At 45.1% G+C, this 14760-nt stretch overlaps 1 protein-coding gene across 1 annotated transcript in view; it reads right to left on the reverse strand.

Annotated features, from left to right (window-relative positions):
- Positions 1–957: 957 nt before the first annotated feature.
- chata (choline O-acetyltransferase a) overlaps positions 958–14760 on the reverse strand; it is a 58692-nt gene continuing 44889 nt past the window's right edge. Inside the window, exons 13-14 of the mRNA XM_078199518.1 lie at positions 4214–4351; positions 958–2446 (exon numbers count right to left, since the gene is read on the reverse strand). Coding sequence (XP_078055644.1) covers positions 2174–2446; positions 4214–4351 — 411 coding nt within the window. The 3' untranslated portion in view covers positions 958–2173. The remainder of the gene's footprint in view (positions 2447–4213; positions 4352–14760) is intronic.

The raw sequence follows: 14760 nt of genomic DNA on the forward strand, positions 1-14760 counted from the left end.
GTCTGTTGACCTTCATTGCGAGAGGTTTCGAGTACAAGAGCAGGGATGTGTTGTTGCAATTATACAGGACCTTGGTGAGGCCACACCTGGAATATTGTGTGCAGCTTTGGTCTCCTTTTCTGAGGAAGGATGTTCATGCTCTCGAGGGAGCGCAGCGAAGGTTTACGAGACTGATTCTGGGAATGGCGGGACTGATGTATGAGGAGAGATTGAGTAGATTAGAATTGTTTTTGCTGGAGTTCAGACAAATGAGGGGGGGATCTCATACAGTTTTATAAAATTCTAACAGGATTAGACAGGGTAGATGCAAGAAGGATGTTCCTGGTGGTGAGGGAGTCCAGAACCAGAGGTCACAGTCTGAGGATTTGGGGTAGACCATTTAGGATGGAGATGAGGAGACATTTCTTCACCCAAAGAGTGGTGAGCCTGTGGAATTCATTACCACAGGAAGAAGTTGATGCCAAAACATTGAATGTATTCAAGAGGCGGCTGGATATAGCACTTGGGGCGAATGGGATCAAAGGATATGGGGAGAAAGCAGGATTAGGCTATTGAGTTGGACGATCAGCCATGATCATAATGAATGGCGGAGCAGGCTCACAGGGCCAAATGGCCTCCTCCTGCTCCTATCTTCTATGTTTCCAAGTTCCTATGTTTCCAAGGAAGAAAAAGCTTAGATTTTCTTCATAACTATGATGTTCCATTTCCAAAATATTAAAATATATAATCAGAGCAAGAATATCTGATGAGCACGAAGACTGTTATGTATTTTTATCACATTGTTATTTTTATATTTGTTACTGGTCTGAGAATAGTATTTTATTCCTGGTAATTCTTCCGGTTCAGAATCCAGAAAACTGATAACTGGCCTATTCTGAGATGGAGATACGCAAGGGTACAATCACAGGATTAACGCAAGTTGCTACTTGTGGAACTATAATAACCCACTCACTGTTTCCACAATAAATATTTTATTGAACAAGACTGCACAGTTAGTCCATGTTAACTTTCCCTTCACTTGGTCAATAGCACCAACTCTGAAGCACCCTGTCCGTAGGGGCAGTGTTACAGGACAGAACTTGGCAAAGGACAATGAACATAAAATTAATAACACCCTGCACACTCACGCTTATTCACATTTCAGACGAGAAACACACAGTCTGAACATAAAATATGTTGCAAAATACATAGAATTTATCATCAGTTTCCAACGTGAAATACCTCTGTATCTCCTTACTTCTCTAAAAGATGTATTTATGTACAATAAATAGCTCTTGGACTGTACTGACTATACATATATATTTGACTTTCCTACAATCTGTTCTGTAAAATATGTTTCCTTTGTTGCATAATCATAATTTATATATAAATAAGAACAAGAGTGCAACACTCCTGACTTTGGAACAAAAATAGTTTTATCTGATTGGCATATAGATATACTATGCAGCAATTACCCGCCACCATAAGTATTTACAGAACGAAGCACACCACATATCCTGACCCCGTAAGGAAACTGTGAGAATACAGCCAGTTCATTTATCTGAGGTTATAGCTTTACACCCTATTGCTACGTTAGCTTGTACAAGAATACACCCAGAATACACTCACATGTGAAACATTTATAGTCAAGCTCATGTTCTCCAACTAACACCACGTTTTTGGCACAGAGACTTTGAAGTTTGCATGAGGAACAAAGGGCCAGAAAAAAGAATATTTTGTGGCCAAAGCGATTCAAATGGTGTGGCTACCAACATGATTCAATTCTTCAGCCTTTATAATTATGTTACCACAACAGCACACAGCAAAGTTCTTCGATAAACAAAATACATTCTCTTTATATGTTACACAAATGATGAGGGTAAGATGGCACGGATGTAATTACATTACTAATGATCATGTATTTGGCAGACCATCTATTCAGGATTGATAAGCAGCACGTATATATTTTCCCATTTTCTATGGCAAAAACATACTATTACGGTAGAGCGAATGTTATAATTTGATTTGTTTATAATCTTTTCAGTCACAATGTATGAACGGCAGCAAGTTGATGTGTCATCAGATCCTTTTACAAGCTGCAAATGGATTAAGACTGATGAGAGTATGCTATATTGCATTGCATAGAAACATGACCACTTGTGCATTTCACAGTCCAAACAGAGTGTGGGAACTTCTAATGGCACGCCTTCCTTCCATTGTGAACTTTCTGTGTTGCGTTCCCCATGAAACTTTGCTTGGCTTTGGTGTTCCACTTTGCACACAGCTCCTTCATCTCTCCGAAGCTCTCCTGCACAGCTTTCGCAAACATGGCAGAAGAGGTCTCCTTGCAGTCATTGAAGCTGGAAATGCAGAAGATGATTTGGTCCAGATGGGCGTTATAGGCCACACCATAACCATCTGGTACCACAGGGCCATAGAACAGAAAGGTTTCTGATGTAGTAGTTACCTGTAGGACAATGAAAGACAGGTCTTAATCATCGTATACTGTGTGCGGGAAGAGAAATTGAGTGAATAGAGCCACCCTTATATTTATCTGTTCCACATTCCCACGACCTGGGTATTATTTAAATTTAATTCAATTTAAACGACAACCTTTCCACTATCCCTGTGTAAAAGTGCACACACCACTTTGTCCCTTCAATATAATAGCAAATATCCATAATATACTATTCATCGACATCCTTGATAAGGGGCGAACACGGTGGCACAGTGGTTAGCACTGTTTGCTCACAGTGCCAGGGACCTGGGTTCGATTCCAGTCTCGGGTCATTGTCTGTGTGGAGTTTGCATGTTCTCCCCGTGTCTGCATGGGTTTCTTCCAAGTGCTCCCGTTTCTTCCCACATTCCAAAGATGTGCGGGTTAGATTGATTTGGCCAAGGTAAATTGCCTCTTAGTGTCAGGGGGATTAGCAGGGTCAATGCGTGGAGTTATCTGGAAAGGGTCTGGGTGGGATTGTTGTCGGTACAGGCTTGATGGACCAAATGGCCTCCTTCTGCACTGTCGGGATTCTATGATATCACTTAAACATAGAAGATAGGAGCAGGAGGAGGCCATTTGGCCCTTCGAGCCTACTCCGCCATCCATCACGATCATGGTTGATCGTCCAACTATGTAACTGGCTCCTGAGACAGAGGGGCTATGGCGAGTCTTACATCATACGTCAATGCTTTAAACTTCAATTTATGCCTTTCAAGAATTTGAAAGCAGTTTATTCTTGGGGCCCTATTTTACCATTTTGATTCTAAGTGCTGGGTGGACTTGAAACTGGGAGTGTTTCAGATCTGACTTTTAGACCTGTTCTCAGGCGCCCCCATACGCACTCTGCCTGAAAACATATCAGTGATTCTGAATCGCGCCGCCCCCTGTGGGCGGGGCTTAACACACCCGAAACCCTACACCTCCGGTCGGAGCCTCTGACTGCGCATGTGCAGAAAAAAAATGATAGAATGTGGCTCCCCTGCCACATCGCTCCCGATAATGCCTCCTCCTAACCCCCACAGACATTGCCCCACACCCACAACATTACTGACCCCCTTATTCCCCCCACCCCCCTGCCATCCAGACCGATCGCGGGCCCCACCCCTCTTCCACCCACCCCTTCCCCGCAACGATCACAGGCTGAGTGGCAGTGGACTACCCCTTCCCCCCCAACGATCACAGGCTGAGTGGCAGCGGACCACCCCCCCTCCCCCCCGCCGATCTCAAGCAGAGAGCTGTCGGGTGCTCGGCACTTACCTCCTCACTAACTGAAGCACCCCCGAATTGGACTTCTATGGAGCATGTCTGTTTTGTGCCGATTCTGGATGAGTGAACGCAGTGGTAAAGGGGGATGTGCCGGTAAAGTTGGGTTTGCAGCCCATTAAGTCAATTTAAATGCATGCAAATACATTTAAATGGCCGTCGCGCCCGTTTCTGGGACGGTCCCGATTGCGGCCTTTTTCAGGCCTTGGAAAAGGGGGAACCGGCGTGGAGGCGTGCGCGGATCGCGCTACTCGCCTCACGCCTGACTTTACCAAGTTTTCGCACCTGAAAACGGGCACAACTTGATGGTAAAATTGGGCCCATAGTGTGGAGATTTGTGTCGTATCATTGCAGGGCATAGGACATAGACTTCTAACCTGCAATGGCAATGTGGTATTCCTCCTGTATACTCTTATTTAACCAATACAAACTAAATAAGGAATCTTGGTACAATCGTGCTTAGACACTGACCTGGCTGGTCGAGAGGACAAAATGGTTGCTCATCAGGTATGTTTTATCAGTGAATAGTTTCGGTAAATCCATTTGCAGTTCCTTTGCCATCTCCCGCAGTCCCAGCAAGTGATTGTCTATCGCCATTCCGGTAATTGCCTAGAACATAGCCCAAAATGGGAAAATATTCCATTATTTGATATCACTTTATCAAGCAATAAAATTGAAAGGCCTGGAAATTGGGCCTTGTAGCACCCATTGGGCCACAAGGTAATTTTTAAGATCACAGAATTGTTACAGTGCAGAAGGAGGCCATTCTGCCCACTGTGTCTGCACCAGCTCTCCAAATGGGCACTTCACCCAGATCCAGTCTCCTGCCTTCTCCCCACAATCCTGCAGATTGTTTCTTTTCAAATAATCATCTAATTCCCCCCCCGAATGCCTCGATTGAAGCTGCCACGGCCACACAGATGGTGGACACCAGGCCCTCAGCACTTGCTGTGTGGATGAGTGGTTTGGCAGGTCAGAAATGTGCACACACCTCTGCTCAAAGTGCACCAGCCAACCTGCTCAGTGAGGACAAAGAAAAGGCATCCTTTAATTGGGTGACCGGGTTTTCAGAAGTTAGAACCGGGGGCACTTTGACTAACCCCTGGTAATGTTAAGTTTCACACTGAGGGGATGTGAGGGTCTGTGCGATTAATCATAGAAATCATAGAAACCCTACAGTGCAGAAGGAGGCCATTCGGCCCATCGAGTCTGCACCGACCACAATCCCACCCAGGCCCTACCCCCACATATTTACCCGCTAATCCCTCTAACCTACACATCCCAGGACTCTAAGGAGCAATTTTTAACCTGGCCAATCAACCTAACCCGCACATCTTTGGACTGTGGGAGGAAACCGGAGCACCCGGAGGAAACCCACACAGACACAAGGAGAATGTGCAAACTCCACACAGACAGTGACCCGAGCCGGGAATCGAAACCGGGACCCTGGAGCTGTGAAGCAGCAGTGCTAACCACTGTGCTACCGTGCCGCCTTAAGTCCCATTAAGTCCCACTCCAGCGTAGGACTGAGCTGTTTCTCCCTGGCCACCTCTTCGAGAGCTTCTAAGTACCATACATCCTCTAATAATACTGAACCCATGTTTGCTAAGAGACATCAACACCACACCCAGGCTGGATAGATCCCCTGGAGCAGAAGCCCAACCGGGTGCGTTCCCATGGGATCCAGCTGTCAATCACCCAGGTGTGTGTGCATTCCCGGCTCCGACTGCACCTTCTCAGTTTACGTCCTGGTTGCATTTGTACTGTGCTGCCACTGCGTTGCCGTCGGCAACATTTCAAGGTTGCCCAAAATAGGGAAAGTTAAAACCGGGGCATTTCCACAACTTTGAGGAAATTGCCGGGGCGTCCGATGACAATCTTGGACTATCCTGGTAAAACCAAGACTTCTGTTCACCCTATCCTCTAACCACAGCTGGAGCAACCATTAAAGATTCTACAGATGTGGAGAAGAGGTTGGCACCCACTTGATGCCCTTGGTTTACCCTGAGACAAGAAACCAGCCCCACTGGCAGGTGAAACTAGAACTGGGAGGCAAGGCCTCAAAATAAGGGGAAGCAGATTTAGGACTGAGTTGAGGGGGAACTTCTTCACACAAAGGGTTGTGAATCTGTGGAATTTCCTTCCCAGTGAAGCAGTTGAGGCTGCCTCATTGAATGTTTTTAAGGCAAGGATAGATACATTTTGAACAGTGAAGGAATTAAGGGTTATGGTGAGCGGGCGGGTAAGTGGGGCTGAGTCCACGAAAAGATGGCCTACTCCTGCTCCTAGTTCTTATGTTCTTAACATCTGCAATGAGAAAACCTACAGCATTTACCCCGATTGCAGAATTGGGTGAAAAATGGGCATTCCCAAATTTCTAGGCCATTCCCATAATAGGTTTATTTATTAGTGTCACAAGTAGGCTTACATCAACATTGCAGTGAAGTTACTGTGAAAATCCCCTAGTTGCCACACTCCGGTGCCTGTTCGGGTACACTGAGGGAGAATTTAGCACTTAACCAGCACGTCTTTTCGGACTGTGGGAGGAAACCGGAGCACCCGGAGGAAACCCACGCAGACATGGGGAGAACGTGCAGACTCCGCACCGACAGTGACCCAAGCCAGGAATCGAACCCGGGTCCCTGGCGCTGTGAGGCAGCAGTGCTCACCTACTGTCCCACTGGGATGATACCCATCTATATTCTCCCTCGATATCATGTTCTCTCCTTGCTGAAATGGTGGAGTGGGTAACGTGCTCCTGGTAAATGCCAATGCCAGATTTAACCAGGTGCCAAGGAACAAGAGAGACTGGCGTCGTGGACAATGTGTTTTATTTCCCATCCCACCTGACCCCCCCACAACACAGGCTGCATCTCGCCACTTACTATTTCATAAAATTCCCAAAGTAATTAATTAAACACTGGAATATTATTTGGAATAATTTGAAAGTGAAGGGTCTTTAAAGCCAGTTTTACAAGTTGGGTAGTACTAAAGATTACCGGACACAATTGAGTGACTTGGACACAGCCTAGACTTTGTGGTGCATGGTTAGTGTAAAAGCTGCAATGTTTTATGACAGGAAGCCAGGTTATTAAAACAGAAAAGCAGTTACCTCAATTGCTGTTGTGTGAGGATGCATTGAATTCAAAGCAACAGTCAGTATTTACATTAGAGCGTAAGAAATAGGAGCAGGAGACCATTCAGCCCTTCCAGCCCACTCCGCCATTCAATGTGATCGAGGCTGATGGTCCACATCACCACCATTTTCCTGCACTGCCCCACCGTATCTCAGGATGTTTTTAATGTGCAGAAAGCTATCCATCTCAATCCTGAACATACTCAGTGACGGAGTCTCCACAGCCTCCTGGGGCAAGAGAATTCCAAAGATTCACCATCCTCTGAGTGAAGACATTCCTCCTCATCTCAGTCCTAACTGGCCTGACCCTTATTCTGAGACTGTACCCCTCTCCCCCCTTCAATGTCCAGAGGAAACATTCTTTCTGCATCTACCCTGCCAAGCCCTGTAAGAATTGTGTACTTTTGAATGAGATCATCCATTATTTTTCTGAGCTCCAGAGAATAAAGGTCTAGTTTATTCAATCTCTTCTCATGAGACAATCCCAGGAGTTCATTTGGTGAACCTTCGTTGCGCTCAGTCTATGGCAGGTATGGCCGGAATTCTTCAGCCGTTCACGCCAACGGGAGTCTCCGGTCCCGCTGCAGTGAACGGAGATTTGTCTGAGCACCAGATTTTCCATCCTCACTGGCAGTGATGGCGGGGTGCGAACAGTTAGAGAATTCCAACCTATGGGGTGGGATTTTCCGGCCATGCTCACCCCAAGATCGGAAAATCCTGCCCTATGGACGGAATTTTACTGCCAAGCCTGCCCCGGGAATCGGACGGGCGAGGGGCGGAACATGGGAAGGTCCATTGACTTCGGGCGGGATTTTACGGTTTCGGGACGAGCAAAGCCATAAAATCCCGCCCAATGTCTTTCTTTAGGTTGAGAGACCAAAAGTGCCCACAATCCTCTAGGCATGGTCTTACAAGGCAATTGCAGTAAGACATCTTTACTCCTATAGTTGAATCCTCTTGTAATAAAAACCAACATACCAGTTGCCTTCTTATTTGCCTGTTGTATGTATCTGCATGTTAGCTTTCAGTGACTCATGAACAAGGACACCCAAGTCCCTTTGAAGTTCAACACTCCCCAACCTCTCGCCATTTAAGAAGTACTCTGTATTTCTGTTTTTCCTCCCAAAGTGGATAACTTCACATTTCTCCACGTTGTATTCCATCTGCAAATTTTTTGCTCACTCACTTAGCCTCTCCGAATTCTTGTACTAGTCACCTTTTTATTTCCCTGCTGTTGTTTTTTGCTGAAAAATTGTAACAATTCTGTTTTCTTCCTGTTCTGACAATAGACCATTGGTAGTAGTAGAGGCAGGTACAATTTTGTCTTTTAAAAAGCATTTAGACAGTTACATGGGTAAGATGGGTAGAGAGGGATATGGACCAAATGTGGACAATTGGGACTAGCTTAGCGGTAAAAACTGGGTGGCATGGACAAGTTGGGCCGAAGGGCCTGTTTCCATGCTGTAAACCTCTATGACTCTATGACTCTAAATGCTCCCTCCACAGAGTCTACCTGACCTGATCAGCATTTTCAGCATTTTTTTGTTTTTATTTAAGCTTTCCAGCATTCACAGTATCTGGCTCTTATTTTGGACTAGGATTCTATCGGCCCATGAGCAGTGACAATTGAGTCAGTCTGCCAACTCCCCTCTTATTTACTTGCCTTGAAATCCAGTTGCTCCCATCTCACCTTAACTTCCGACTCAGGCTGGGCAAGATCTGAATAGCTGAGCGGGTTCCCGCGGCCTACAGTCGAGGGCAGTTCAGCTGACCAGGGGAGGTCAGTACAATGATCCAAGACCAAGAGGTGGTTTTCATTCTTCTAACCTGGGTTCTGGGTCACGAATGCAATCAAAACCATCCAATGGGAAAATAAATAGCTCCATTTAATTCGAGAATAAAACCAATCGATATTGTTGATAATGGGACAGTTTTTCCGAGGTGCATTTCGATCGAGGATGAGATAAGTTGCTGCATTGCCCAGCAATATTTTGCTTTGAGAAAAGGGTGAATGGTTTGATACAGAATGGAGTGATGGCAGCAGCAGCACTGAGGGTGCAGAATGCACTGAGAGGGAACACAAACTGGATGTAGGAGCGATTAATCCCTGATAGTAAGAGAGACACTACTCAAACAGAATAGGTTATTGCAATGATAGACAGAGAGAAGGGTATTCAGTAAGTGCTGGTGAGCAGTAGATTATTTTGAAAAGTGGGGAGGAGGTTCCATAAGACCATAAGACATAGGAGCAGAATTAGGCCATTCAGCCCATCGAGTCTGCTTCGCCATTCAATCATGGTTGATAAGTTTCTCAACCCCATTCTCCTGCCTTTTCCCCATAACCTTTGATCCCCTTACCAATCAAGAACCTATCTATCTCTGTCTTAAATACACTCAATGACCTGGCCTCCACAGCCTTAGAGTCAGAGAGTCATAGAGTCATAAAGGTTTACAGCATGGAAACAGGCCCTTCGGCCCAACTTGTCCATGCCGCCCTTTTTTTTTAACCACTAAGCTAATCCCAATTGTCCACATTTGGCCCATATCCCTCTATACCCATCTTACCCATGTAACTGTCTAAATGCTTTTTAAAAGACAAAATTGTACCCACCTCTACTACTACCTCTGGCAGCTTGTTCCAGACACTCACCACCCTCTGTGTGAAAAAATTGTCCCTCTGGACACTTTTGTATCTCTCCCCCTCACCTTAAACCTATGCCCTCTAGTTTTAGACTCCCCTACTTTTGGGAAAAGATATTGACTATCTAGCTGATCTGTGCCCCTCATTATTTTATAGACCTCTATAAGATCACCCCTCAGCCTCCTACGCTTCAGAGAAAAAAGTCCCAGTCCATCCAGCCTCTCCTTATAACCCAAACCATCAAATCCTCGTAGGATTCTAGTAAATCTTTTCTGCACTCTTTCTAGTTTAACAATATCCTTTCTGTAATAGGGTGACCAGAACTGCACACAGTATTCCAAGTATGGCCTTACCAATGTCTTGTACAACTTCAACAAGACGTCCCAACTCCTGTATTCAATGTTCTGACCGATGAAACCAAGCATGCCCCGAATGCCTTCTTCACCACTCTGTCCACCTGTGACTCCACTTTCAAGGAGCTATGAACATGTACCCCTAGATCTCTTTGTTCTGTAACTCTCCCCAACGCCCTACCATTAACTGAGTAAGTCCTGCCCTGGTTCAATCTACCAAAATGCATCACCTCGCATTTGTCTAAATTAAACTCCATCTGCCATTCATCAGCCTACTGGCCCAATTGATCAAGATCCTGTTGCAATTGGAGATAACTTTCTTCACTGTCCGCTATGCCACCAATCTTGATGTCATCTGCAAACGTACTAACCATGCCTCCTATATTCTCATCCAAATCATTAATATAAATGACAAATAACAGTGGACCCAGCACTGATCCCTGAGGCACACCGCTGGTCACAGGCCTACAGTTTGAAAAACAACCCTCGACAGTCACCCTCTGGCTTCTGTCAAGAAGCCAATTTTGTATCCATTTAGATACCTCACCCTGGATCCCGTGAGCTTTAACCTTATGCAAACAACCTACCATGCGGTACCTTGTCAAAGGCCTTGCTAAAGTCCATGTAGACAACATCAACTACACTGCCCTCATCTATCTTCTTGGTTACCCCTTCAAAAAACTCAATCAAATTTGTGAGACATGATTTTCCACTCACAAAGCCATGCTGACTGTTCCTAATCAGAGCTTACGTCTCTAAATGCCTGTAGATCCTGTCTCTCAAAATACCTTCCAACAACTTACCCACCACAGATGTGAGGCTCACTGGCCTCCCAGACTTTTCCCTGCAGCCCTTTTTGAACAAAGGCACAACATTTGCCACTCTCCAATCTTCAGGCACCTTACCCGTGACTATCGATGATTCAAATATCTCGGCTAGGGGACCCGCAATTTCCTCCCTAGCCTCCCACAATGTTCTGGGATACACTTCATCAGGTCCCGAGGATTTATCTACCTTGATGCGCTTTAAGACTTCCAGCACCTCCTTCTCTGTTAAATGTACACTCCTCAAGACATCATTATTTATTTCCTCAAGTTCCCTAACATCCATGCTTTTCTCAACAATAAATACTGATGAGAAATATTCATTTAGGATCTCACCCATCTCTTGTGGATCTGCACATAGATGACCTTGTTGATCCTTAAGAGGCCCTACTCTCTCCCTTGTTATTCTTTTGCCCTTTATGTATTTGTCAAAGCTCTTTGGATTCTCCTTTGCCTTATCTGCCAAAACAATCTCGTGTCCCCTTTTTGCCCTCCTGATTACTCTCTTAACTTTACTCCTACACCCCTTATACTCTTCAAGGAATTTACTATATCCCAGCTGCCTATGCATGTCATGTGCCTCTTTCTTCTTCTTGACCAGGGCCTCAATATCCTGAGTCATCCAGGGTTCCCTACTTCTGCCAGCCTTGCCCTTCACTCTAAGAGGAATGTATTTACCCCGAACCCTGGTTAACACACTTTTGAAAGCCTGCCACTTACCAGACATCCCTTTGCCTTCCCACAGACTCCATCAATTAACTTTTGAAAGTTCCTGCCTGATACCATCAAAATTAGCCTTGCCCCAATTTAGAATTTTAACTTTTGGGCCAGACCTAATATTCTCCATAGCTATCTTAAAACTAATAGAATTATGGTCATTGGTCCCAAAGTGATCCCTCACTAACACTTCTGTCACCCGCCCTTCCTTGTTTCCCAAGAGGAGGTCAAGTTTTGCCCCCTCTCTAGTCGGGCCATCCACATACTGAATTCCACAGATTCACCAAACCCTCTGGCTGAAGAAATTCCTCCTCATCTCAGTTCCAAAGGGTTGTCCCTTTACTCTGAGGCTGTGCCCTTGGATCCTAGTTACTCCTACTAATGGAAACATCTTCCCCACGTCCACTCAAAGACTGCAGAGTCACCTTTGTTGAATGAAACTCTCAGAATCAGACATGAATTGAGGGGTGATAGATATAGGACAGATGTCAGAGGTAGGTTCTTCACTCAGTGAGTAGTAAGGATGTGGAATACCCTGCCTGCAGCAGTAGTGGACTCGCCAACATTAAGGGCATTTAAATGGTCATTGGATAAACATATGGATGATATTGGAATAGTGCAGGTTAGATGGGCTTTAGATTGGTTTCACAGGTCGGTGCAACATCGAGGGCCGAAGGGCCTTTACTGCGCTGTAATGTTCTATGTTCTATGTTCTATGAAGACCAAGCAACACTGAAAGTGTACAGTAGGTTCCGCCAACATTGGAAAGAGCTGAAGAACAATGTGAGATGGGATCTGTTCTCAAAACTGGGTTGAACCAACGCGCACTTTATCTTTTCAGATGTCAATAGCCCCACTTGAGCTTGTCAAAGTTTATAGCTGTCATTAAGCTCCCTTATCTGTGTTGAGGATTATTGTGACAGCTAAAGAGTTATTCATTCATACTTTTTATTGTCTGCAGAGGGAAAGACATTGTGGGCGATTTCCTTCATGATGGCACCATTTGTCTATGATGTAATATCCCAACAATTCAGGAAAGTCAGGGGGCAGAGTTGAATATGGTTGCCATCACAAAGGAGAAAGTGCTAGAGAAACTAAAAGGTCTGAAAATTGATAAATCTCCGGGCCCAGATGGGCTACATCCTAGAGTTCTAAAGGAGATAGCTGAAGAAATAGTGGAGGCGTTAGTTATGATCTTTCAAAAGTCACTGGAGTCAGGGAAAGTCCCAGAGGATTGGAAAATCGCTGTTGTAACCCCACTGTTCAAGAAGGGAACAAGAAAAAAGATGGAAAATTATAGGCCAATTAGCCTAACCTCAGTTGTTGGCAAAATTCTAGAATCCATCGTTAAGGATGAGATTTCTAAATTCTTGGAAGTGCAGGGTCGGATTAAGACAAGTCAGCATGGATTTAGTAAGGGGAGGTCGTGCCTGACAAACCTGTTAGAGTTCTTTGAAGAGATAACAAATAGGTTAGACCAAGGAGAGCCAATGGATGTTATCTATCTTGACTTCCAAAAGGCCTTTGACAAGGTGCCTCACAGGAGACTGCTGAGTAAAATAAGGGCCCATGGTATTCGAGGCAAGGTACTAACATGGATTGACGATTGGCTGTCAGACAGAAGGCAGAGAGTTGGGATAAAAGGTTCTTTCTCAGAATGGCAACCGGTGACAAGTGGTGTCCCGCAGGGTTCAGTGTTGGGGCCACAGCTGTTCTCTTTATATATTAACGATCTAGATGACGGGACTGGGAGCATTCTGGCCAAGTTTGCCGATGATACAAAGATAGGTGGAGGGGCAGGTAGTATTGAGGAGGTGGGGAGGCTGCAGAAAGATTTAGACAGTTTAGGAGAGTGGTCCAAGAAGTGGCTGATGAAATTCAACGTGGGCAAGTGCGAGGTCGTACACTTTGGAAAAAAGAATAGAGGCATGGACTATTTTCTAAACGGTGACAAAATTCATAATGCTAAAGTGCAAAGGGACTTGGGAGTCCTAGTCCAGGATTCTCTAAAGGTAAACTTGCAGGTTGAGTCCGTAATTAAGAAAGCAAATGTAATGTTGTCATTTATCTCAAGAGGCTTGGAATACAAAAGCAGGGATGTACTTCTGAGGCTTTATAAAGCACTGGTTAGGCCCCATTTGGAGTACTGTGAGCAATTTTGGGCCCCACACCTCAGGAAGGACATACTGGCACTGGAGCGGGTCCAGCGGAGATTCACACGGATGATCCCAGGAATGGTAGGCCTGACATACGATGAACGTCTGAGGATCGTGGGATTATATTCATTGGAGTTTAGGAGGTTGAGGGGAGATCTGATAGAAACTTACAAGATAATGAACGGCTTAGATAGGATGGACGTAGGGAAGTTGTTTCCATTAACAGGGGAGACTAGGACGCGGGGGCACAGCCTTAGAATAAAAGGGAGTCACTTTAGAACAGAGATGAGGAGAAATTTCTTCAGCCAGAGAGTGGTGGGTCTGTGGAATTCATTGCCACAGAGGGCTGTGGAGGCCGAGACGTTGAGCGTCTTCAAGACAGAAATTGATAAATTCTTGATTTCTCGAGGAATTAAGGGCTATGGGGAGAGAGCGGGTAAATGGAGTTGAAATCAACCATGATTGAATGGTGGAGTGGACTCGATGGGCCGAATGGCCTTACTTCCGCTCCTATGTCTTATGGTCTTATGTGGTACCATTGCTTCAAGTGTATGCAAACAAGAGTTTTGCCAAATGTTCTTTGCGAACACGCCCCGGTGGCACAGTGGTTAGCACTGCTGCCTCACAGTGCCAAGGACCTGGGTTCGATTCCTGGCTTGGGTCACTGTCTGTGTGGAGTCAGCACGTTCTCCCCGTGTCTGCGTGGGTTTCCTCCGGGTGCTCTGGTTTCCTCCCACAGTCTGAAAGACGTGCTGGTTAGATGCAGTGGCCATGCTAAATTCTCCCTCAGTGTACCCCAACAGGCGCCGGAGTGTGGTAACTAGGGGATTTTCACAGTAACTTCATTGCAGTGTTAAAGTAAGCCTACTTGTGACACTAATAAATAACTTAAAAACTTGTAAATTTCCACTTCAGTTTCCACCAGTTGGAAGGAAAACAAATTGATATATTTCTACCAAACTTCCAGTCATCTATTTTATAATTAAATTAAAACCAGTCATCCCAGTTGTGCTGTAATACAGTAAAAAATTATATCTGTGAATGTCAGAGAGACTTAAATTATTGCTGATAAAAAGAAATCAAATTAACTCTGCTTTATAATAGATTGCATCATACAGTGTGGTCCTGGCGAACCTTAATAAATTGAAACCTCACTGCACAGTGTCCTTATACTGAGCCACAAATTTGTTA

This window comes from Mustelus asterias, chromosome 28 (assembly GCF_964213995.1).
Source record: "Mustelus asterias chromosome 28, sMusAst1.hap1.1, whole genome shotgun sequence".
In the NCBI taxonomy this organism is placed as follows: domain Eukaryota; kingdom Metazoa; phylum Chordata; class Chondrichthyes; order Carcharhiniformes; family Triakidae; genus Mustelus; species Mustelus asterias.